At 42.3% G+C, this 24,947-nt stretch overlaps 2 protein-coding genes across 5 annotated transcripts; both read left to right on the top strand.

Annotated features, from left to right (window-relative positions):
* tpma (alpha-tropomyosin) lies at positions 1-10,247 on the top strand. Of its 4 annotated transcripts, XM_060071076.1 has the most exons (10): positions 14-349; positions 881-1,006; positions 2,676-2,809; positions 3,175-3,292; positions 4,071-4,141; positions 4,598-4,673; positions 4,802-4,864; positions 5,145-5,214; positions 6,309-6,387; positions 6,709-7,046. In XM_060071076.1, exons 1-10 carry the CDS (start codon positions 236-238, stop codon positions 6,710-6,712), a joined length of 855 nt encoding a protein of 284 aa, XP_059927059.1. In that variant the 5' UTR covers positions 14-235; the 3' UTR covers positions 6,713-7,046. The 4 variants fall into 4 exon arrangements, with proteins under 4 accessions (XP_059927060.1, XP_059927059.1, XP_059927062.1 ...); XM_060071077.1 differs by lacking the exons at positions 6,309-6,387; positions 6,709-7,046 and adding an exon at positions 8,089-10,247 and having other exon boundaries at positions 1-349; XM_060071078.1 differs by lacking the exons at positions 14-349; positions 881-1,006 and adding an exon at positions 1,772-2,020.
* Positions 10,248-15,676: 5,429 nt separating this feature from the next.
* On the top strand, positions 15,677-21,947 carry fbxo22 (F-box protein 22). Its single transcript, XM_060071072.1, has 7 exons — positions 15,677-15,899; positions 16,287-16,419; positions 16,859-16,946; positions 17,871-17,969; positions 18,298-18,450; positions 18,733-18,898; positions 20,109-21,947. The coding sequence occupies exons 1-7, from the start codon at positions 15,769-15,771 to the stop codon at positions 20,500-20,502; spliced, it is 1,164 nt and encodes a 387-aa protein (XP_059927055.1). The 5' UTR covers positions 15,677-15,768; the 3' UTR covers positions 20,503-21,947.
* The last annotated feature ends 3,000 nt before the right edge of the window (positions 21,948-24,947 follow it).

Below are 24,947 nucleotides of genomic sequence, written 5' to 3'. Positions count from 1 at the left end.
ACAGGTGGCCAAGCTTCCAAAAAATTAATGAGGTGACGTGAGGGGATCTAGTGACTCCTCGACCGAAGTTCATAGTTGAAACACCACCACCAACTCAACACTCCAGCTTGGTGTCTCGTGTGGTACAGACGCCAGAAGCCCTCTCGTCCGTCCGTTCACATTCATTTTGTTTCGGTTACATTTTTTGGGGTTTTAGTTTTTTGCATTATACCCGCAATCCCACCACTAAACAGCCATGGACGCCATCAAGAAGAAGATGCAGATGTTGAAGCTCGACAAGGAGAATGGCATGGACAGAGCTGAGCAGGCCGAGGGGGACAAGAAAGCAGCCGAGGACAGGAGCAAACAGGTCTGAAAACGACGCGCTGCATCTGCGTGTCTTTTTTCACGCAACTGGGACCCTCTTTGCGCGCAACTGCTGGGATCCTCTGCGCGCAACTGATAAATATTCTGGATAAAAAAATCTTTCATGAATTAAAATAGTGACTGACAAGATCATTGTGTTCACTCGGAATGGAAACATACAGTAAACATACCCCGCCCCCCATGTATTAAAAAAAATAAAATGTCTAGTTTGTTTCGTAATTTTTAAATTGCCTTTCTTAGTCTATTTAAATCTTGAGCTTTGCATGATTATATGTAGGATGCTAGGCTATACAAACGTTTCGTTTTTTTTAATTTCTTTTTTTATTTAGGCCTACTCGATATAGTCGAACAGTTAAGAAACAAAACGATGATAGCAGTAGTCGAACGACGTCGGTCCAATATCTTTGTTTGCGGTTCTCTACGTGTACTTGTTACATTGAAAGCCCCGGTTAAATATCCGATTCTGTTGTCCGTCTTTCTGTCTTTCCTTCTGTCTGGACCGTGTGTCAACCAGCTGGACGATGACCTGCTGGCCCTACAGAAGAAGCTGAAGTCCACCGAGGATGAGCTAGACAAGTACTCTGAGGCCCTCAAGGACGCCCAGGAGAAACTGGAGCTGGCCGAGACGAAAGCCGCAGACGTACGTATGAGACAACCTCCGACACGACCTCTAACCCTGACCTCCATCCTGGTGTCTATATATTCAAACCCACTGGCCTCTCAGTGGAGCGTAATACAAATGCAGTTTAATGTAGTTTTGTAGTGTAATTAATACGTAACCGACACTGTGAGCCCCTTTTAGTAAACACACAGTAGGCCTAGTCTGATACCAGTGAGCTAAAACGGGGTGCATTTTAACTGGCAATTCTTTGGATGGCAGTTAAGATTAAAACAAATAATAATAATAAAATTCATTGTTTTGAACTTCTTCATGGTAAACATAAAACATGGATTACAATGTTGCATGTATACAACACATATATGATATTCATATTTTATATTTCCCCTCTGTGGAATATGTTTCAATGTAGATATCCCAAACGTAGGCTACCAGTAGGGGATGAGCATTGAGCTGCCAATATAAACCTTCTTTAGAAATGTAATGAAAATATTTCCTTCTGAAACGTTACTCTATATGTTTGAAAAGAACATCCACATTGTATAGGCCTTGTTTGTTATTCACATGTTATAGGCCTTTATTTAATCTATATTGAATATCGTTTATACAAATTCCCACTTAAATGGACATATAAAATATCACATCATTATTCAAATAGGATAGTTAAAATCTACTTTCGTTTTTAATAGGCTACATTTATATAGAAATAAAATGCGGACCATAGCGTATAGTCTATTACAACGTTGACTTCCGGTGCGTGACGCGCTTCTCATCAGAGGTTGATTAAGCGCACAGTGCGGGATCAAACGCTCCGCATCTTAAGGACAGGACAGCGTGTGTCTGCGAGCAGCGATTCGGACCCCGAAACATACACGTTCACACCGGTACAGCCAGGAAGCTAACATGTCTGGCGGGACGTCTCTGGAAGCTGTCAAGAAGAAAATCAAAACGCTGCAGGAGCATGCCGACGCAGCGGACGACCGGGCATCGGACCTGCAGAGAGAGCTCAGTGTGGAGAGGAGAGCGAGGGAATCAGTAAGCTGCTGTTAACGATTTAAGTCAATTAGTCATAGGCGACGGGGAGAATGAGCACACACATCTTCTCAAGACTCTTATTTTTTAGACCCAGACGGCGGGGATTATGAAAATTACAGAAATACCACAAATGTGATGACTGGTACTGCACGTGAATCGATGGGGTGACAGGGTGGATTCGATGGGCGAGTCACGCCCAGGATAAACAAGGTTTTGTTTAAAGCGAACCACCGCAGTAGATTAACCGATTCACCGATTAGGTATCCACAAATACGCCAATTCGTCTGTTATTCGAATACATGGCCAGTTTCCAATACCATATGTTAGTAATCATGTTGATTTCATAGATTAAACTAATGTTGTCTAAAGACGTTTCAGCCACTTCGAGGTCATATTGAGGCGACGTGATGTTGGCAAACACGCTCAATATGTGCAGTTCATTCGGGGTGAAAGCATCCAACTACGGTAAATGAGGCACGTGCTATCTGCTACTTAAACAGTGTGAAACAATGGGAGTGGACAACCCTACTCCATATACGGATTACAACACATTCGACAGATTGCCTGTAATCAGGCGTGTATTGGACCTATTGGGGTTGTTATAATCGACATTATAATGACGATATGCTGATTCCTTGGTCTCCTCTGGCTGCAGGCTGAGAGTGATGTGGCCTCCCTGAACAGACGTATCCAGCTGGTTGAGGAGGAGTTGGACCGCGCCCAGGAGCGTCTGGCCACCGCCCTCACCAAGCTGGAGGAGGCAGAGAAGGCTGCTGATGAGAGTGAGAGGTGGGTGTCATGGGAGATGGAGACATTACCTCCCTCCTGGTACCATAATAATAACTTTGAATTGGGTTGGTCACCCTTTCACACCACCCCTCAGAGACCTGTACATGACAGTCATTCAAAGAGGGCATAATCCTTGCTCAGTACACAACATTTAAAGATTAAAACATGGATAAAACATTTGATATCAGTTGAAATGTTGAATAAGTGTAACAAACAGAGCCTTAAATAATCCAGTTTCACCTACAGGCAATTTTTAACAGTAGAAGTTCAAGGTAAAGTATCTAAACACATGGGAGAGGATAGTTTATGAATTTGTGTGACCGTCTCATGTGTGTTCTCTTCTGCCCCGTGTTCCTCCACTCCAGAGGCATGAAGGTGATTGAGAACAGGGCTATGAAGGACGAGGAGAAGATGGAGCTGCAGGAGATCCAGTTGAAGGAAGCCAAACACATCGCTGAGGAGGCCGACCGCAAGTATGAGGAGGCAAGTTTTGGTTCTCCTGCTCTTCCTGCCTGCCAGGCTGAGGAACCAACGTGAGAGGGGGTTTAGAGATGCAACTCGACAGGGTTTAATTTGATTAATGCCTGGTTAATGTCGATTGCTGGCCAATACCCCTCCTCTGGCCTTGATAAAAAGTCGTCGGTTTTAAGTTAAATTGGCTCTACAAATGAGACTTTTTAAATGGCAGTGGTTGCAGAACCCTCTCTGACTGGACTGTTTCCTCATTTAGTAGATGGTATTACATGTAGCTACTGTAGTGGTTAGTACCTAGATTCTGTCTCTACAAGAGACTCGCTTGTTCAGAGTTCACCTAGACTCTGCATAGCCTCCCCCCTTAGCCTCCCCCCCTTATGCACTTAATGTATGCTCTTATCGTATGTTGTACGTCCTTGCACTTAAATATAGTACTTAGAATTTGTAGCATCTTATCCTAGTTAACTTTGTTGTATACGGGGAATGGGTTAACCTAACAATTGGTTCTATTAGCATCCTTAACGTACCGACAGCGATATATTGTTTCACTTTCTTCTGACAAATGTACTTGCCCTAAATGTAAATGTAAATTTCTACACTCCAATAGTCAAATTTGAATCGAGGGATTGAAAATGTTCTGCCATTGGGTCTGAGGTCCATAGTGTAGTATATAACCAGGTAGTGTAGTATATAACCAGGTAGTGTAGTAGATAACCAGGTAGAGTAGTGGGAGGCGTTTGTGCTCTGTTGGTGTTGGGTCTGACTTATGGTTGTGTTGTGAGTCCAGGTGGCCCGTAAACTGGTGATCATTGAGAGTGATCTGGAACGTACAGAGGAACGTGCTGAGATGTCTGAAGGGTAAGAACTCTTTGTCTCTTCTTTCTCCATCAACCATTACTCTAAAGCCCTCAATGAGAATGGATTTAAAGTTTAAACATGGTTTGCATAAACTGATCCAATAATGTTAAATTTAGTTTATTGAAATGTGTCCATACATAAAGTTAAGGCAAATTAATTAATAAACGATAGAATTAAATCTAAGTGGAGCTGGTTAGCTAACAATTATGTTTTCAGCTTTGGCATTGGTTTGCGGGAATTCATTGGTTATTGGTAAATCGTTGAAGTAGTTGATGTGACACATTTCCCTTTTTAAAACATCTGAAAGCACAAGCTGTCTGTGAAATATGGGTTGCTATTTTGCTAATTTACATCTTAATCTCTCCTTCCTCTGTTCATCTATGTTCTTTGTCCCCTCCAACCCACCACCTCCACGTCTCCTCCTCCCATGCCTTTTCCACTCACCTAAACCCCCAGAAAGTGCTCTGAGCTGGAGGAGGAGCTGAAGACCGTTACTAACAACCTGAAGTCCCTGGAGGCTCAGGCGGAGAAGGTAGGCGTCTGACCGAATACGAGGAACCAAGCTTCTTTGGTTTGTCATGAGCTCATGAACTTTCTTTACTCCTAAACGGGCTGAATACTGGTCTTGTCTCATATGGTCTTCCTGGTTTCTGCTTACAGTACTCACAGAAGGAGGACAAGTATGAGGAGGAGATCAAGGTCCTGACAGACAAGCTGAAGGAGGTGCGTTTCAAGCTGGGGGTTTAAAAATGGGAGTCCTTCCAATTTTTTTGTGATAAGGCTTTTGGATGATTTCAACGTTATTAATCTCAACATACTACATTGGGCGCTAATGGCTAGATGTTTGTTGACTTTTTAATTTATTGTTTATTGGGTCAAATTTGTTTGCAAGCCTTTGAAATACATTGTTATGATATGCATTGGTCTTCCCACTACCAGGAATGCAGAGGAATCGTGCTATAAGATGCTAATGCTAACGCTAGTTTATCTCCACTCCACTCAGGCTGAGACCAGAGCTGAGTTTGCTGAGAGATCCGTGGCCAAGCTTGAGAAGACCATCGACGACCTTGAGGGTAGGAATTCATCATGCTTTCATAAAATGACACATTTAGCAACTGTTTTTTATTTTCAGAGGACGTCATGAGTTTAAAACTGAAGTACAACTTCAGAAAGGATACCTTCATGAGTATGAGGCCATATTACTGCCAAAAGTAAAGGTTATATTTTTGCTTTCGTGTTCGCAAGGTGTTTTCCTGTTCGCTCTAACATGCTTTGGAGAATAAAAAAGCAGTGTTAGACCTCAGACTTTGAGATTTTGACCTGACGAAATATAAGCATTGCCTCGCTGTAGCTGGTATAACATAGTTATTTAGTGTAATAACACAGGTTTCGTCTAATAATCAGCGCTGTTGAGAGATGGATGGTTAGATATAGTAAAAACGAAATGGAAAGGATTCCACAGCATCCAAAAGGGACATCATTGTCTATGTGATTGGTCCATGCTTAGTGCCAAAAAGAAGAACACTCGCATGAGGAGAAAAAATATCATAGCAAGCAGGAAAACACTTTTAGAGCGTGAGAGATCGTCAATGATTTTATTCTTTGGGTTGCACACTTCTATTTCACTACATATTAGGGTGTTGTTCATAGCTTTATGAGCGGTGCATTATATTTTCTGCTGTGTTCATGTAGTCCCCAAATGATTGAAATCAGCACAGTCAGTAGGACAGGCAATGAACCACAAAAGTTCTACATGATTGAATTAATTAAGTCCACAAGGACAACTCTCATTTAAAGGTTACGCTTGTATGGCACAGTAGCTGTAGAAAGCTTAGCAAAATCCTCCTAGCCTTGTTAGCCTAGCAGAATAGGCAGTCTTATCCTAGCACTGTTAGCCTCCCCAATGACCTTCCAGGAGTCATAGAAAATGTGAGGCATTTCTTTGTGACTTCCCTGGTATTTGAAACTGTGTGAGCAGCTGTTGGTTCTGCCTTGGCTATTCGTCTCGCTGTCAGATTATTTTATTTTTACATTCTTTCTGTTCTATTCTTTGACCATTGTGTTCTTTTTTTTCCTTTTTTCAATTCCTTGGCATTCGTCCTCTACTCCCTTCATCCTAATTTTGTTTTGGCCTTGGCTCATGTCATGTGAACCCACATGATCATAGATGAGTTGTACGCCCAGAAACTGAAGTACAAGGCCATCAGCGAGGAGTTGGACCACGCCCTCAACGATATGACCTCCATGTAATTGACCACCTGCCTTGTGCCTGCTTCTTTGCTCCCAATAGCTCCCTCTAGTGGCTGACCTGAGTGCAGCCGTTTTTTTACCCTACAACTAACAGCTTTTATTTTTAGATTATCACACCCTCTAATAATATTTTATTAATAACTCTCGGTCAGAACATCCATTTTAAGCAATCATATCAATCAATGTGATATTTTAGCCCTGCATCTCAACCTTTTAAATTTATTTAAGATTTTATTTTTGGTTTTAAATGTCATTCTTTTCCATCCTTCCCTTTTTTCCTCTCCGTCAATGTTTTCCCTCCTCTTTTCTTTTCACAGCTAAATTGTTTTCGTCCCTTCATTTCCGGGGCCCCTGGTGGCCGACCCCGGTAATCCTCCTCCTCCTCTCTCTCCCCTGGGCAGCGTTCTCCAGCTCCCTATCCCCTCTGTCTCTGCGTCTCTTTGTAGGACACTGGGTACTCTGCTGCCCAGCTCCTTTAGTACATGTCTTTAGCGGCAGTCTGAGCCATATCTCTTTCTGTAAAAATAAACTTTATTCCATCCTCCCTATATCTTCCCTACATCGGCCATTGTCATTGTTTGTTCTCTGTCTTTGGAATTTGTCTTTGTTTTAATTTGTTTGAGAAGCTTTTCGAATAAACATCAATGCTCCTCTATCATTCACCATGTTCCATTTTGTGGCCAGCTGCGGCCGAATACTTTGTTCTCATACTTCATGAAACCAAAAGGCCATTGCATTTTTATGAGCTATTTGGTTCTTTTGGGTTCCTGGTTAAAGGCCCCTATTATATTGATTCATCTTTAACTACTCTTAAGGGTCACTTCATTAAACGATGTATGGTAATGCATCGCTAATGATGTCTACCTGCACCTGTGGTACATTTACATGGTGAATGTACAGCTACATTTACATGGAAAATGTACCACCAGGAAACAAACCAAAGTATTTTTGCATACGTTTAGAATAGCCTGTAATTTAATTTGAGCCATTTCGCATACTTTGCCCAGCGTAGATATTTTGAGGATGTATCTTCCTCCCAGGCATCCATTTGCCTGTTTTGACATTTACATAGTGGTGCTATTTGTTCCCCAAATTATTCACATGTCATAGAGTCTTTTATTCTCTGGATGCTGGTGAGGATGCATTTCCTCCTCAACGGTCCGTCTATCAATCAGTCTCCTGTTTCTCTGGCCAGTAGAATACATCAGGACATCCTTGTTACGTCGTTCTTTATCTTAAAATGAATTAATGCCAACATATAAACCACACTGTAGTAGTTGTGGAACCTTAAGCCCCAAATCGGCTATTGATTTGCTAGATATAATGTTGGAATAACTATGGTTTCCAAATAAATGTGAAACTGTGTATTGCGCCACAAGTGGTATCTATGAATTATCATTCTACTGTCCCAAAGGTAAGCATCTATTTGTCAAACACTAGACTGACTACTTGGATGATAAAAAATATGAATCTTGTTTCAATGGCTCTACATCAAAAGGATGAGAGAAAAACAAGTTGTACGCAGGTATTGGCCTACATGTAGTCTTCATCTAGTAGGGAAAACGCACTCTTGTGTGATGCAGTTGTGACCCCAATGGAATTGGAAATGTGTTGTTTTACTAATTCAGTTCAATCTCACTAACTTCCGCTTTCCCTGTCTTCATCTTTCTCCCCTACTGTGCATTCTGACGGTCTAGATCATCTACACAAGCAGCTTGAGAAGAACCGTATGCTGACCAATGAACTGCGATTAGCCTTAAATGATCCGTAAGATCAATAGCGATTCCCCTTTTCTTCTTTTTTCATCTGAAGCATGAAAGCCGCTTTACACCTTTTTGTAATGCTAAATTTATGTTATTTGGCGTTTAAGAATACTATATTCATCTTTTGTGTTGACCTCAAACTCTCTTATAATATCATTGGGGGAGGATTTTGGGGGTTTCATGCTGTTGCTGCAATGTAATGGGATTTGGGGCAGATAACCACATTTCCAGTGGGGCTTGGATAGAGTAACGGCTGTTTAAACCTTGTGGCAGCGATTCCAGCTGATTGTTTAAAAAATAATAATAATTCCCCTTCTAATCAGATGCTGATGTTTACCTGGTTTAAAGGTATAATATGTTATTTCTGCCGCTAGTGGTCTCCCAATCACGACAACAACAAAATAAGTAGTTTGATGCTGTCCTGAAGTAGCGTGGGAAAATGGGAGCTGTCGTCTTCACCACCATTGGCTGTCAAAAATCTATCTGACGTGTGACTTTTAGTCACATAATGTCGTTTCTTTCTAATTAAATTCCTATAAGTAACATAATGTTAACTTGTTCACTTACAGTTAGATGAGCTTACCCCACTTTAAATAATGGAATTTGGTCAATTTTACCACATATATATTTTTTTCAATTTGTTGTGCACAACTCTACAATGAAATAAGATTCAAGCCATTTCAAATAGTAAAACAATTTTCAAAAGTTAAAACACTATCAAAAATAAAATTAAATAACCTGCCAAAACACTGCATTAGCTTAGTGGCTGGCATGAGCTACAGTACTTGTTAAAGTGGCACATTGTACTAAGCTAGATCCATATTGAAATATCCAATCAATACATTAGGGCTCTATTGGAGTACTTTCCCGAAAGATGACACAATTGACATTAGACCAAATGTCACGCCTGTTACCGTGAATAATACAACCTGTTTTTCTTAGTTTAAACATTGTAAACAATTGGCGTAATGTTATAACACAACTTGACAAAATATATAACATAGGTCTAGCCGTTTTATATATTTCAATGCGGAAATGTTACATATTATACATTAAACTGGCACAAATATCAGCAATTTGTCAACTAAAACATGCCTTACTTAATAAAGAGAGCAGGATAGTTCAGTGACTATTGTGGTCAACTACAATCCAAAAGTTTCTTGGTTTGAAACCCAAATTGTCTGTACCTTTACAAAATTCTGATAAATGTCGCTATGGATCAAAGCCCCCATGCTAAATGACTAAGTGGTAAATACTAACTCATACTCCAGCACTGACTTAATATGAGTAGGCTTATGTATGCCTAGATACTTTTTTCCCCAAGTATAACTACATATCCAAAGACATTCAATATGCCCTTAACTGTATCTTTTGTGTGTATAATCTCCTTACTGCACAATTAACAAACCCACAGCACAACAAAACTATTAAACTGTTGGTGGTACTAACTGAGGCCTTTTTATTTCCACTTTGGATCATTCCTGTGTATCTATCTGCGTAGTTGTGTTCCTAATCTCACCAATGTGATTATTCCTGTATACAATCACTGTTCCTTATCTCACTTATGTGTCTGAGATCTTTGCCACTTTGCTGCATCCAAAGGTAAACTATCACGCATGACTGAAGTGAACTGCAGCTAAAACAGATGGTGGGTCAAATGACCTGACATTCCCAACTCCCAGAAACTGATCAATGGTTTGGATGCTATACTGAACAGTTAGCCATGTTATGTGCAATATAGGCCATATTACGTTTCCATCATGATACACAAGTGTGCTCTTAAAGGCTGTGCCATTTATCATGAGGTTAATTAATTTTGTTTAAGCGTCGATGGGTGCCTTTCAATTCACTCAGTTTATAATCGATAACTCTGCAGAATTTGCACTCTTTTAATATCACCTAATCGTACTGCGTGTTATCACTTTAGCATGTTGAATGGTGAAGAACCTGTAGCGTATGACGTTGTTGTATACCTGTACATGCTGCACTGATCACTGCTGGTCAGTTTAATTGTGTTTCTAATTTAAATCTTTTTTCTTTTTTTCCTTCCAATGTATTTTACCTGGGGAATGTAATAAAACAGTGCAATGTTATATTTCCACGTCGTTGTTTATATTATTGCACATATGTGTGAACAAATACAATGCCTTTTTATTGGTGTCCTTTTCCCATTATCATTAGTTGGAAGTTGGAACTAAAAGCAAATAAAAATATTTATTACACGGCTCTTCTCAGTGCCATGGAACGCTCCGTTCACTTACATGGGACCTTCACAAATTCTGGTGGTGAATTATATTAGATTATTCCTCTTTGTTTAAGAATGCTTGATTCTGATTGGCTGGGAGGAGGGCATTAACCTGGCAGGTTGCTCGCTGACTAGTTGGCTGTACTTGCTGCTGACTGAGCACAGCGTCATCAAATAGTAGATCCATACGGCACTTGTATTTTTTTCTATCACAGAAATGTCCAACATGCGGTCCATTGTAAAAATAAATGTTTAAAAAAAATGTGTAGAGAAATCTATCGGAGGGTACATAGTTTCACAAGCAAAATACAATGTAGCAACTACGTTATTAAACTAGTGATCAGATGCAGCCTTGTGTGGTTGCTATAGAAACTAAGTAGCTACGAATAAGAAAAAGCATAATTATTAAAGTATTTGAATTGTTTTATTATGATGGCAAGCAAGAAGTAGAATAAACGGGATAATCACCCCATGGCAGGACAATAAACAGTTTGATATGCCCGGCTCGTGGAAGGTTACCGCCTTACCGCGGTAAGCAGTCCACGAACCGGGCATATCAAACTGTTTATTGCCCTGCCTCTCTGTGATTATCCCTTACTGATTCACCGTTGCTAAGCATATAATGACCGCTGTCAAGGAAAGTGGATTTTTTGCCGTCTTTCATATCACTCCGCAAGTAGTCCGGTAACTTAATACAACCCCAGCGTACTCGGTTGCTAAGCGTCATCGACGTCTTTGGCAGACTATTTCTCTGCTGATCAACACTACGAATGCTGGTAACAAATAAATTGTAAAAAGGCACACAGTGTGAATTTTTTTTTCGTTTTCGCAAGTAGCCTTGTAATAAGCGGGATAATATATAGAAAGTCTGTGTTACTTTCCCGATAATGCCTGGCGTTCTATACATTATACCTTACATAATTGCAAGCAACTATGACAGGGTCCTACTGTTTAATGAGTATGGTGGTGACCTAATGAATACATGATTGAAGCCATTATTTGATGTCATCCCATGGCTCACACAATGCTTGGTACCAGCGACCCCATGGTCATGAGTCCGGCGCAATACCACTACACAGACATTTACTGCCAAGGACGGATTAGAGTATATTATGAGAAATAGGTCTTCCTTACGTGAAGATATGACGAGCTTGGTTGGTCTGGTATTATGGTATTGATACACCTTAAAAATTGGTTTACCGGAAGTTACTTAACAAAACAATCGCCAACCATGTTTCTGTTTCGCCATTTTAGCCTTCTCGCTATGAATTTCACACCAGTCTCACAGTCACCTGGTGTATGTGTGACGAATTTGCAGCTTTTACCACTTTCGGCACCAAACGTATCCTGCGACCCACCGTAAAGTGTGACCCCAGGGGCGCTGTTGCATATTTTCTGCGACATGCACGAGTTTGAAGCGTAGAATGGCATGAAGTCGTTCACGTGCGGAAACATGCACAAGCTTAACATTTGTATAGTCATCGATCACTCGGAATGGGTTCATTGGTTTTGTGACGCCGGACAATAGCACGCTGAGAGGCTGAAGCAAAGCGATTGATTTGCCTCTGTGGTGGCATAATGATGACAAACTCCCTGATCTGGTTTGAGCAGAGAGCGGGCCGACTTACGCCTTCTGTTGCTCACTCACACTAACCCCTCCAAGCCAGCTCCTTCCCTCATCAAAAACATATGTTCTGAGACACCTGTCTAAATTAATACTCACTGACGCCATCATCCGGGTCAAGAAAAATTGGGAAGTTGTCAGAAAAGTGTATGTGAAAGGAGAACTGGCCACAATACACACCAGTGCTGTTTCAGTGCAGTGCTGGAGGGTTGGTTGCTTTGCCATAACAGCCATACCTTGCTACATCACCAGATGACAAATTCAAATGTGACTGTCACGGGGAATGGGTATTGGAGATGAAAATTAACTATTTTTCTTGAAGAGGAGTTTCAGGTAGACGGTAGATGTTTCCTCAGTTGCTTTTTAAATGCAGTGTATGATGAAATAGATCTCAGCTGTGGGCTTAATTTACTCTAAAGCTTTGGGCCTCTGAAGGAGATATTAAACTGGTGTCTAGATGTCCGCGTGCGTGGTAGGATTAGGTTGTTGTTTCTGTTTTGCGTATGGTATGTCTGTATGTCTGATGCGGAAATAAACATTTTCTGGAAAGTGACTGGAAGGTCAAATTTTCTATATATATACTTATGGGCGAGTAAACATGTTTGAACTGCATTCACTTTATCAATAGGTATTCAATTATATTGTTTAAAAAGGGGTGCAGATGGGGCATATCTACTTGAGTGAGATATCAACTTAAGACATTTCTGTATGATTTTTATTCTTCTGAGATAGGTGGGAAAAGTCGCCGCCCAGACAATATTACAGTAATATATAAATGGAAACAAAAAAATGTAGTACAAGGTTAGATGAGCTGAGGAGTGAATTAAGTGACAAACCTTCCTCAATATGCCCAGCAACTTGGCAGATCTTTTGGAGACTAGGTCAATATGGTTAGACCATTTTAGACCACTATCGATGATGACCCCTAGGAATTTGGTTTGTTGAACGAGTTCAATTTCAGTGTTTTTAATACCGATTTTAGATTAGCTCTTTATTTATTTGGGTTGCAAAATATCATGAAGTTGCATTTTTTCACATTGAGAGTCAGCTTGTTCAGTTGAAACCATTTTTCTACAGTAGATAGTTCATCATTAACATTTTTGTGAGTTGAAATCTTCATGTGAAGCTATGAGGTTAGTGTCATCCGCAAAAAGTACTGGAAGGAGATTAGTGCATGATATGGCCATGTCATTGATATAAATTAAGAATAATAAAGGACCCAGGATTGATCCCTGGGGAACACCATACAAAATCTTTGATTTTTCAGGAGAAAAACCATTCATGTACACATATTGTTCTCTGCTGATGAGGTAATTCCTAAACCATTTTAAGGTTCCATTCTCCACTCCATATCTATTGAGTTTGGCAATGAGTATATCATGACTGACTGTGTCGAAAGCTTAACTCAAAATCAGTAAGACTCCAAGTGCAAATTTCCTGTTATCGAGAGAAGATGAGATAAAATTCACAAGCTGTAAAAGGGCATGCTCAGTGGAGTATTTTTTGCGGAAGCCATATTGGTGTTTGCATAAGATGTCATTAGCCAATAATTGATTAGAAAGTCTGGAGTAGATGAGTCTTCCAGAATTTGAGATATGCAGGATAGAATAATTATTGGCCGATAATTGCTGAATTCCTTGGCATCACCTGATTTGAATATTGGTATAACTTTTGCAATTCTAGATCATGGGGGATGATTCCAGATGGAAGAGATAAAGAGAGGATGTGAGTGAGTGGTTGGACGATGAAGACAATAGTCTCTTTAATGAGGACACTTTTAATGTCATCTTGTCCATGGGCTGAGTTCTTTAATGCCATGCTGATATCACAGACTTCCTGTAGTGTTGGGGGTTCAAGATTTAGTAGTGGAGAATACTGGCCCTTAATCATGATACTGGGATTTATATCCGATTTCTTGATGTTAGATGCTAGTTCAGGGCCAATATTAACAAAAAGTCGTTGAAGCCATTACCAATATCATTAGGGTTGGAGAGAATACCCTTCTTGTCATTCATTTCCATAGGAGCAGTTGACTGGGAGTAACTGCGGTTCAGTAAGTGGTTGATGAGGTTAATGTCGTTTGAAGCTTGGTTAAATTGATCTGATTATATATATTTTTTTGATTTTCCTCACTAAAGCTGTAAAATTATGTAGTTTTTAACGTTTATGAGGGAAGGGTTTGATATCGATTTCCTGTAAAGTTTATTTTTCTTGCGGGAGAGCTTCTTTAACTCAAGTGTTATCCACAGATTATCCTTAGAGGAATTATACTTGGATTTCTTGTTACACAAAGGAAAGGAAGTATCTAGAGCAGAATTGAAGAGTAAGTGATAAGCTTTAGTTACATTTATTAACATAAGAACCGCATCCCACGAGATAGAGATAATGGCTGATTTAAAATAATCTAAATTCTTTCTCCTGAATTTACGTAATTTGATTGGTTCATTCAAAGCAATGTTAGACTTAAGAGAATCATTATGGTGGATAAATTGAAATACGGGAAGATGGTCTGAAACATCACATGAGCTCAAAATCTAGAGAATTGAAAAAAATATTATCAATGAGTGTAGCAGATGACATGGTGATTCTGGACGGCTTAATAATAAAAGGAAGGAAATTAAAGGTATAAGTGCATTTAAAAAATCAGCTGTTGACGTGAGATCCCTTTTAAGCAAATCAATATTGAAATCACCAGGAAGAGCACATAATTTACATTCTTTGTTTATTATATCAAGAGTGGAGTGGAGTGCATCAATAAAAGTATTAATGTCTGAATCAGGTGGTCTGTAAATACAACCTACCAGAATGCTTTTACTATTAACTTTCTGACAACATGGAATTTCAACAAATATCGACTCTGCTAAGGTACAAAAGACTTCTTTTGAAGATCAAAGACGAAAATTCTCACAGCACAGCAAACTATTTAAAGGCCGGTAATTCAGTAGTGGTCTGCACGAAACAGGCTGAAAAATAGAAAAACGTAATATTTATTAGGGGTGTGTCCCTTCAGAGCATCAACTTTATCTATTATTGGCATATAATTAATGATGAGCTATATTTCTACCTCATACTGTACTTTACATCTGTTTCTCTGTCATTGTACGTTTTGTGAACTGTCCGAGCCCCAGCACCCTATTGACTGGGGGACATTGAACATTTGGAATCTGAGACAGGAGGCTATTACATAACAGTGATTCATTAACTTTTATCCGTTTTTTGAAAAGTTGTATCTGCGAGTTGCGCGCGCAGGCGCGCGGGCCAGAAATAACTTGGGTGGGGCTATAATATGCACATTAAGTGCAAAATTCTAAACTGGCTGCCATTTCCACCTGGAGAGTGCAATATGCATGAAACTTGTTCTACATGCACCAATTGTCATGATGAACAACTTTCAGACTCTGACCCATAATAATAATGATAATAATAGGAGAGTATACAATGGGGTGCATGCGTGTTTCGTATGACCCCTAATAATATTAACGATTACAATAGGGTTCCTACGTTTTTCTTAGGACCCCTAATGAATATAAATCACATAGACCTTGTGAGCATGACTAATGGCTCTGGCACTTTTTTCTTTCTTTTTTAATGCATGGACTCATCCTCTCCACCAGAGGGCAGGAGCCCCCTCCCCGGTTTAGTGTTCAACGTGCGAAGAGGAAAAAGGGTTCACAGTTCAAACAGCTAGGTAACGCTGGGATCGTCAACACGACTGCAGGGAAGATATCTGATATAGAACCAAGTAATGGATTTAAACCCCGAATCTTCTGGGACTTCTCAAGACTTCAAGGCCGAGTACATACTGAGTAATGTTGCAGAGGTGGTGGAGAGAATCCTGACTTTCGTTCCCACTAAGTCCCTCCTGCGGATAGCTAGGTAGGCTAGCGTTAGCACACCTGGGACCCGAGCTGATGGTCGCTAACGCGCATTCTAGCCCACTGTTTACATCGTCAATGTATTGGTCACATACACAGGAGCACTCGTATACAGTGTGTGGTGAAATGCCCTTGTTGGTTCATCTATAAATGTAAAGTAGTATATTGATGAATGTACATTTTGAATGTTAATGTAATGATCTAATACGAGGAGTGATCTGTGTGTATCACGCTAGTGAAGTGATAGTGTCGAAGAAAATGTAACGAATAGACTCTACAAAGACATAACCCACAAACGTAAAAAACAAAACATGTTTTCTTGTAACAGCCATGCACTGTTAATATTACGTGTAGTTGGCATTTCTTGAGTCTTGTTTCCACCGCTCAGTGTGTGCAGGCTGTGGAGGAACTGTGCTCGCAGGGTGCTGAGGACCCAGCAGAGGCTGACCTGGGTGTCAGCATTTGGCCCATCCCTCCCTGATGTCCACGTTCTGTGTGGTCGTCTCTCCGAGGAGGTGGAGGTACTTCAATAGCATCCATTCCTTCAAAGGGTTTTTGGTTTGTAGTGTCCAGTAAGACGCATGGTCATTGTGTACAACGAGATTCTTGCGGTCAGGCAATTGTCGACTAATTAATATCAAATATAATATACATCTAAAATAGATATCGACATCCTAATCGCAATACTTTCGTAAGGGCATCACCTTAAATGTAGGCTCTAGATATCCCAAGTAGCAATGTGTATTGTCAACTGTTGGTAATGATGCTTGATCAAACTTAATTTAATTAGAAACCCCTGTTAAGACTGGTACAAATAACAATCATGATTTGGGAATTTTGGATGCGTGCCACTGTAGTGAAGTAAATCTCCTTATTGCTACATATGCATATAATGCTTCCGTGATGTGTATTTTAAGAGGGGATAGTTATGACATAAACATGTTCCCTGTGTGTTTACAGAAAGTGTTCCTCTTGCCTAAAACTGTCCTTGCTGTTGTGGACAGTCATGCCTTCAACGGACAAGCATATTGCTACAGACAGAATAAAGGTCAGTGCAATAACACCTTGAATGTGTTCTTCTTTATGTCTCATTCTGCTGTTATTTTTTTTTATGATTGATTGTTGTTATGGCATTCTTATTCTGAGATGTCCTTTGTGCAAGTCAAAGTAAGAGCACAAGTAAATATGTTTTAGACAGGACTGATATGTGTATATGTTGGCATAAAAGTGCTTCAGAAACAAATGCATCTAGGAATTGCATACATTTAGTTTCTAAAGTGTAAAAAGTTATCTAAGTCAAATCGATGAAGAGTTGGCAAATAGTTTGATATAACTAAAAGGGCAAATCTATATGTCCTGTAGATTAGACAAGATACTACCTTATTGCTCCCAGACAGGACCTTTGAGAGCTGTACCAGTAACACGGTACTTGTTTGTTCTAGAATATTTACAGAACATGGCTATGCACTGTAAACAGCGTATGGTTCCGTGGCTGCAAGCTGCTCAGGGCCACACACCCACTGTCCTCTCTCCTCCTCATTTGCATTAAAGCTACGGACACCGAAACGGCGCATTTGGGGAAAGCTCAATGTGCGACTGGCTCGTAGTGGCTGTAATTCTGCACCATGGCTGAATTTTGGGAACATCTTCAAATACTGTGTTTGGGGCCTACAAATATCTATTTTAAAGCATCCATAAAGTTGCATGTCATGGGACCTTTAACAAAAAAGACAACTAAACAATGCACGTGTTCCTATATAAATCATTGATTATAGCATGGTGTAATAACATCTGTGCACACCGTTGTCGGTAGAGCATCTAGTAGATTACATTTTTGTATATATGATGTGATACCTGCACATTTTTTCAGTCTGTTAGTGTACAGAATATATATATATATTTTTTTTTTTATAAATACAGTGCATTAACCGGCTAGCTCTATTCATAACGTTTTTTTCTCTGGACCCTGAAGCGAAGAAGAGTCGCCACAGTCCAGACACGGTGGAGCAGCTCAACCATCTCTTCCCCAGGAGTTGTGACGTCATGGGCATCTCCGCACCGGGGATAGTGTGTACGTGTTTCCCCTTTGTCTTCTCTCTATTCCTGTTCCAATCTGGAAAGAGGAAGCGTTCTGCTTTTATTGTGTTTCAATATGTGTAACATCACTTTACAACATATACCCCAAAAACAACCTCAACGTTAATTGCTGGTCAACTGTGAAGTTGAATTTGAAAAGTTACCAACCGCACTTTAATCCACCCTTGAACCGACCACTTGAAAACCAGACATTTAATAGATTAAATGAAAAAAAGGATCAATGGCTGCTGCTTTTGTTTAAAACCACGTGTGCACAAAAAACTACTGTGGTAGAATGATCGATTGCTTTCCCTTTTCCACAGTGACCCCTAGTGGTTCTCACTCTGGCGCCCCTGTAGAGCACCAGGACGGAGACGCCGGCTTTGCGCTCATGTTCCCCAGCATTGAGGGAGTCAACATCAGGCCCTTTCACTTCTGCAGGAAGACCTTCTCCGAGGCAGCCCTACAGGAAGCAGGTGGGCAGCCTCGCCATATATGTTGTTGCCTCAGCAACAGGCTGCACTCCTTACTCGTTGCTCTTTGTGGTAGTTTTATAACATTGCCGAAGAGTGCTTAAAACCAGGATATCCGTTAAACAGGACTCTGCCAGTACTCACTGAATGTTGATAGTCCATCAACATTGCCATTGCAGAAATACAATGGCTTGGCAATTTCAAGCTACTCCTGGGCCAAAAGACGAGGCCTCTCAACACAATGTGTCATGGTTTTTCATGCCATTGACTCCTGTGCCCACCCAGGACTGGTGGATAACCCCGACCTGCGCGTGGTTCTCCTGTTCGTCTATGAAGCGTACAAGACCGGGGGCGCTCGCTTCCTGAACCAAGTGCTGGAGCCGCTGGCCAAGAGCAAAGCACTCATCGCTGGTGGAATCGTAGAGAACGTCTTCTCTCCCCCGAGACAATGGTGATTTATTTATGCCTTCCTACCCATTTGACCTATCCTGGAGACCGTCACGTGACCTCACGTTTAGGTGACAATGTAATCGGGGCCAATCAGGTTCTGTGTCGTAGTTGATGGCGTAGCCAATCAGGTTCTGCGTCGTAGTTGATGGTGTAAAATACAGGCCTCCGTTGGCCAAACAGTAACGGCGTCTCCTCGAGTTCCTTAGTGGGTTCCTAATGCCGCTTTTCCACCGCACATGTAGCTCGACTCGACTCGACACGACTCGACACGACACGACTCGACACGACTCGACACGGTAGCAGCACGGGTCCTTTTCCACCGCAAATAGTACCTCCTGGACGTGGGCGCGGTCGGCTGCGCGAAAGGGCCGTGACGTATTTTTGTATGCGACGCAAACAACACCTACGCAACCCACACATGGACAGAACCCACATAACAACAATGGAGGACATCGATGCGATGGTATTCGTGTTCGTATTATTAGCTGGCATGTTGAAGAAGTTGAAGAAGTGGAATATGTTGGCTGCGGCGCTGCTATGGCTGTTACCAGCATGGTTGCCATGTCGCTCTCGTGACTTCGTCACACTCTCTGGCCAATCAGTGGCCGGCCGTCTGCCGACGTCACCTTTTAGCATCGGCTCAGCTCGCTTGGAACCTAGAGCAAGGCGGTACTAGAAAAAGCAGCCACTTCAGGTACCAGATACCATGTTTTCGCGGTGGAAACGCAAAAAATGCGAGCCGAGTCGAGTCGTGTCGAGCTGGTACCATGCAGTGGAAAAGCGGCATTAGTGTTCCTCTTTATCCTGTGTGTCCACACAGAACAGCATATTTGATGGTGGCACATGTTTTGTTTGGCGGAAGGAGTTTGTCTTTCAAGGCCAGTACTCCCGCCCACTGAAATCGATGTGGGTGGCTTGAGGTCCAGGCTGGTCCATATAAGTTCTGTGAAGTTCTGTAAGAAAAAAAAACAATGGCGTGGGTTCAGTCCAGGTGAATCAGACCAAAAGTCCTGGGTGGCCCCTTTTGCTCCGGAGTTTAACCAGGTGGCAAGTCTCTAATGAGTTCCCTGCTGCAAACTCCTGACGCTTGCTTTGTTGCCCTTTCCGTTGTTCTGTTTCATTCTATGAATTAAAACGTGATCTCTGCTCCTCTCGCTCCATCTCCACTCTCCCGTCTTCCTCCGCTCCGCCCCCTCCTTCGGGCCGCCCAGCTGTGGCCCGGGGGCCTACGGCGTGGTGGGCCTGGCCCTCAGCGGGCCCCGGGTGCAGGGGGCCTCTGTGCTCCTGGAGCAGGACGTGGGCACCCCCCAGGAGGCCGAGGCCACCATCCAGCGGCTGAAGGCGGCCAGCCTCCCCGAGCGCAACACACTGGGCTTCATGTTTGCGTGCGTGGGCCGCGGCCACAACTACTACAACAACATGGGCAACGTGGAGGCGGACGCCTTCCGCAAGGTCTTCCCCAACACGCCCCTCTTCGGCCTGTTCGGGAACGGCGAGATCGGCTGCGACCGCATCGTCAAGGAGGACTACACGCTGTGCGACGGCGACGCGGAGAGTCTGCAGCACGCCTTCACCACCGTCATGACCCTGGTGCATCTTGGGTGATGCCGGACTCTCACCGCACGCACACACAAACGCAAACAAACAAACAAACACACACACGGACCCCCGCCGGAGCCCAACGGCCATCTCTAACAGACTGGACATTCCAGTGATTACAGGCGCAGCGAAGGCGTGCTCGTGGTCATTCGGTCGTTCCGTTTGACACGGAATTTCGATGTTTTTTTTCTACATTTTGGTATCACTGATGCCGGTTGTAGTGTAACACGGCAGTCTTTAAAGAAAAGAATGCTAAAAAAATATACAAACTTATGTATATATTTCCCCGATGTATACATATTTAAAGCATATCTTCAGATTTAGACTTCTCTGACTGGTTAACTAAGTCAGGTTAACTAGTTGGCTAAACTGGTGTTTTGTTTTTTCCATTTCTTACACATCAACACATCAAAAAAACAAAAAAAACATCCTATTGACATAGGCACTTAACATGTTATTGTTTAACATATGTAAAATAGCTTTTATTTCTAATGATGCCATGTACAGACTTTATCACACAATGATTAATGTATGCGCTCCGCCTGAAGCTAGGTTGTCGTAGCGGTACTCGCCCCTAGCTTCTAGGTTGTATACAGGTGAGGTACTCTGTAAGGCAGGTTGTCATGGAGACCTTGTTTTGTCAGTATTGGTCGTGAAGGGAAAGAATGTGGAGTCGGTAGTCCGGACAACTTGTTGAATACATGGTCAACGGGTGCTCTTCTTGAAATGTGGGCCATCTGTTTTAAGGATGGGTCATTCATTTGCTTTAACAGGGTATGTAACAAAGGGAGAACATGAGTATAAAGTGTGCGACTGAAAAGTTTGAAAGCCCTCTCTGAATGGAGACGGTTTTGTTAAAGGTTGTCATATTTACCTTTCATAGGTATCATGAAGGATTGACATGATGTGTTTAGATATTTTCCCCCTGACCTGTTCGCTAGACAATTTGAGGACAGGATCAAATTGTTTTTACTTTAAATATTGTCAATATTCAAGAGATGCCTTTATTTCCTATAACAGTGCCTAAAAGCTGTTTGATTTATATTGACACCTGTCAGCGGTTTCCATTTTGTAAGAAGTGACAATTAAATCCATTCAATCGCTGCAAAACTAATATTGATACATGTGCAATTTACGCTTTAATTCGGTCATATTGTCTCTTTATTCTTTAAAAGGGAAGCTTTAAATTAGTATTTCCAACGTTGGCTTCCCGATAGCTGTAGGTAAATAATTTTGCAATTATCCAAAATAAGTTAATATCTAAAATTAACCTGCATTTCTGAGTATAGTGTTTCTATCTTCAAGCCGTGTTTGGCTTGATTGAATAATATTTTTCATGCACATGCACTTTTCAGTAGAATGTGCCATATCAACTCCTTTTGAATTGATCGTAGCCTACTCTCCATTCTCCCATGCTGTTCATTTATTCAATAAATATATTTTGAATCCCACTCGATAGCACCCACCCTTGTTTGACGTGTAGCTCTTATATAATGAAGGCAAATAAGCCCTTGTCTCTGTATTGGAGCACACCCTTGGAGTCCAGCCTTGCAGGCTGAAATCCCTTGTAGCGCACCTCTAGGAGACGTGAAAAGACACTGAAATGGTTGATAAGGGCGAGCTGCGGGATCCAAGGGTCCGAACCCAAAGTGGGCGGTACCCATCTCCGTTACCCACCAATCACCGTTCTAAGGTGCATTGGGCGGTACATTTCTTGGACAACAACCACTCACTGATTGGTTGATAACGACTAGAGACACCGCCTCCTGTACGTTCGAACCCTTGGATGAAACCCCCCTCTGTAACAGTCGAATGGGTGAGTCTCGGTGAATGGCAAACGGTTGAACCAATTGGCACAAAGGCAATTTATATCACCAAAATTATTTTAAAAAAACTCCTGAGAGGAAGAGGAACAAGAAACGTAAACACATTAAGAGGATCCTCTCGAGGGGGGCGCATCGGGGACTGCGCGGAAAGAGTATGAATCAAATCTCCATACGTAGTCGGGATGTGCAAAATTGTTTAGACGTCGTGACTCCGGCGACCAGCGACGCGAATGTCACACGCGGATCTTCGGCTGCCGTGGTCAACCCCCAGCACGTAACCACCGAGCGGCAACATTTTAATGGCGTTTGGGTGAAATCATTGGTGAAATTTCAATAGCCCTCTTTCTCTCTTCCCCCAGCGTTCAGGAGGAGTAGCTGGAGGAGGAGCAGGGGGGCCGGGGGGGGGGGGGGGGCGGGGGGGTGGGGGGGTTCAGCACCTGGACAGTTCCGCTGCACGAGGACTCCCTGCTGCGCTGGAGGGGGAAACCCTCTCAGATGGGGGAGCTGGAGCTCTGGCGTAACACACACACACACACACACACACACACACACACACACACACACACACACACACACACACACACACACACACACACACACACACACACGCGCGCGCGCGCGCGCACGCGGACGCACGAACACGCATACACACCGTTTCCAACGAAGCAGAGAAGCGTGAGTTTAGGGCTAATAATATGAAGCGGTTGAATGACGATGCGTGGATCCGCTGGTGTATCGGAATCTAAGGGGAGCGGGAGGTGCGACCATCGAGTCCGAACGGTACGGGGAGCGATCGTCCGACGTCAGAGCGCTGGGGCTCTCTACTGCTGCGGCTTAAAGCACACACACTGAGACCCTGGTGCTGGTCGCTTCTCGGTCCGGGATATAGTACCACCACCAGGCGTATGCGCGCCTACAACGTGCTGTTGGAGCCGCGATACACACGTCGAAAAATGTCAGCCTCACCAAGGTAGGTGTTTTTGGATAAAGTAAAATAGATGGTTCTTGTTTGTGGGGGGGTCCATAAGAACAAGAGGACTCGTGCATAGTGTTCCACATTTCTGCGCTGGGTCACAAAGTATAAAGGGAAACTTGATCGATATAGAGATGGAAATGTGAACAGAGCTCTCCAGAGCTATCCTTCCGTCTGTGTTCAAAAGGTTTGGGAAATGCTGCACTTTACTTTGTAAGTCATCACGGATCAAGTAACTCACTTTCATTATAGGCCTACAATCAAAGCAGCTGAGATTCTGGTAACAATGTTTAAACTTAAGGTTTCAAACTAGATTATCTTTTTGTACATATCATTTAATTTTATGCAGGCAATGTTGAAGAATCAGGCAAAGGCTACTTTTAACTCACTGTGTGTGTGTAGGTATATATTTAGTTGTACACCATTCCCCTTTCTCATTAAATGCATTCAATAACCTATATAGGTCACTTTATTCTGGCTTATATATACCATCACAATATACACATATGTACTGTATGAAGGCAATGGCAAGGTGTATGCATGTTTTAATGGTCTTTGTTAAACTAGGATGGTCTGATGGCATCCGGCATCACTTGACTGCTCTGCTAGTATAAAAACACAAGGTCAACGCCCAATCAAATATAAATCCTACTCGGTTTTAACATTCAACTAATCACACTAACTAAACTTTAAAGGCCAGCATTTGGTTGGGTCTGCGTGCTACAATGTGCTTTGTGAATTTTGTGTTTGGATGTGAAGGAAGGTGGTGTTGTATTAATGACGGTGTTTCCCCCGAAGGTTCAGCATGACTAGGGTGTCTATCAGGTGAGGAGCTGATTCTTGACCCACGCCTGCACCACTTCTCACTCCGTGGGAAGACCGCCGCCACTCCCACAACCAGTACCACTGTTACCACGACTACCACCACTACCACTACCTGTGTACCTCTTCATTCTGTGCCAGGCAGTCGTCACATAGCCAAGATGGAGTAAGTCCACCCAGTCTCAGACCACTCTCTTATCCCACTCTCTCTCTCTCCCTCTCGCTCCGTTTCTCAGGTCATTACATAGTAAATGATCTGATTGTTGTCTCTCGCATAGGAATGAACTATAATGATGATACAAAAACATGAACTAACTTTCAACAGTAAAATAACTTGCTTTATTTCGGAGGCACTTTCATGCAGTGACTTACAGTGAACCCCCAGTAGGGGTTATTTCTACTAGGATGCTAGGGCTGACCCGGGCACACAAAGACACACGGTATACCTCCGCATGCCTTCCATCTGGCAGTGCCGTCGATAAATATACTAGTTGTGAGTTGGTTTTATTTGTGAATATGTAAAACAAGGTTTTGCATGCACTGGTGGCCCACCTACATAAGATGAGCACAGAGCCCTAACACCAAGTGATATCTGCTGCAGAACAGCTTGGGAGAACATCTGCTCGATGCCTATACCTGCCTGAGTCGCCTGAGTGGGTACACAGGATTATCACGTGTCCGTCCTCAGACGACCAACGTGTCAGCTGACGGTTCCGCTTCACAGGAACTCGTGTGTGTGTGTTTAGGACTTAGAAAGAGAAACTCTATGAATACAAAGGGTCTTTTCTTCAGAGGAAGTCACATTCGCCGCGACTTGTTGAACGCTGGGC

The sequence above is a fragment of the Gadus macrocephalus genome, chromosome 14, assembly GCF_031168955.1.
Source record: "Gadus macrocephalus chromosome 14, ASM3116895v1".
Classification (NCBI taxonomy): Eukaryota; Metazoa; Chordata; class Actinopteri; order Gadiformes; family Gadidae; genus Gadus; species Gadus macrocephalus.
This window is presented reverse-complemented; position numbering and strand designations above follow the sequence as displayed.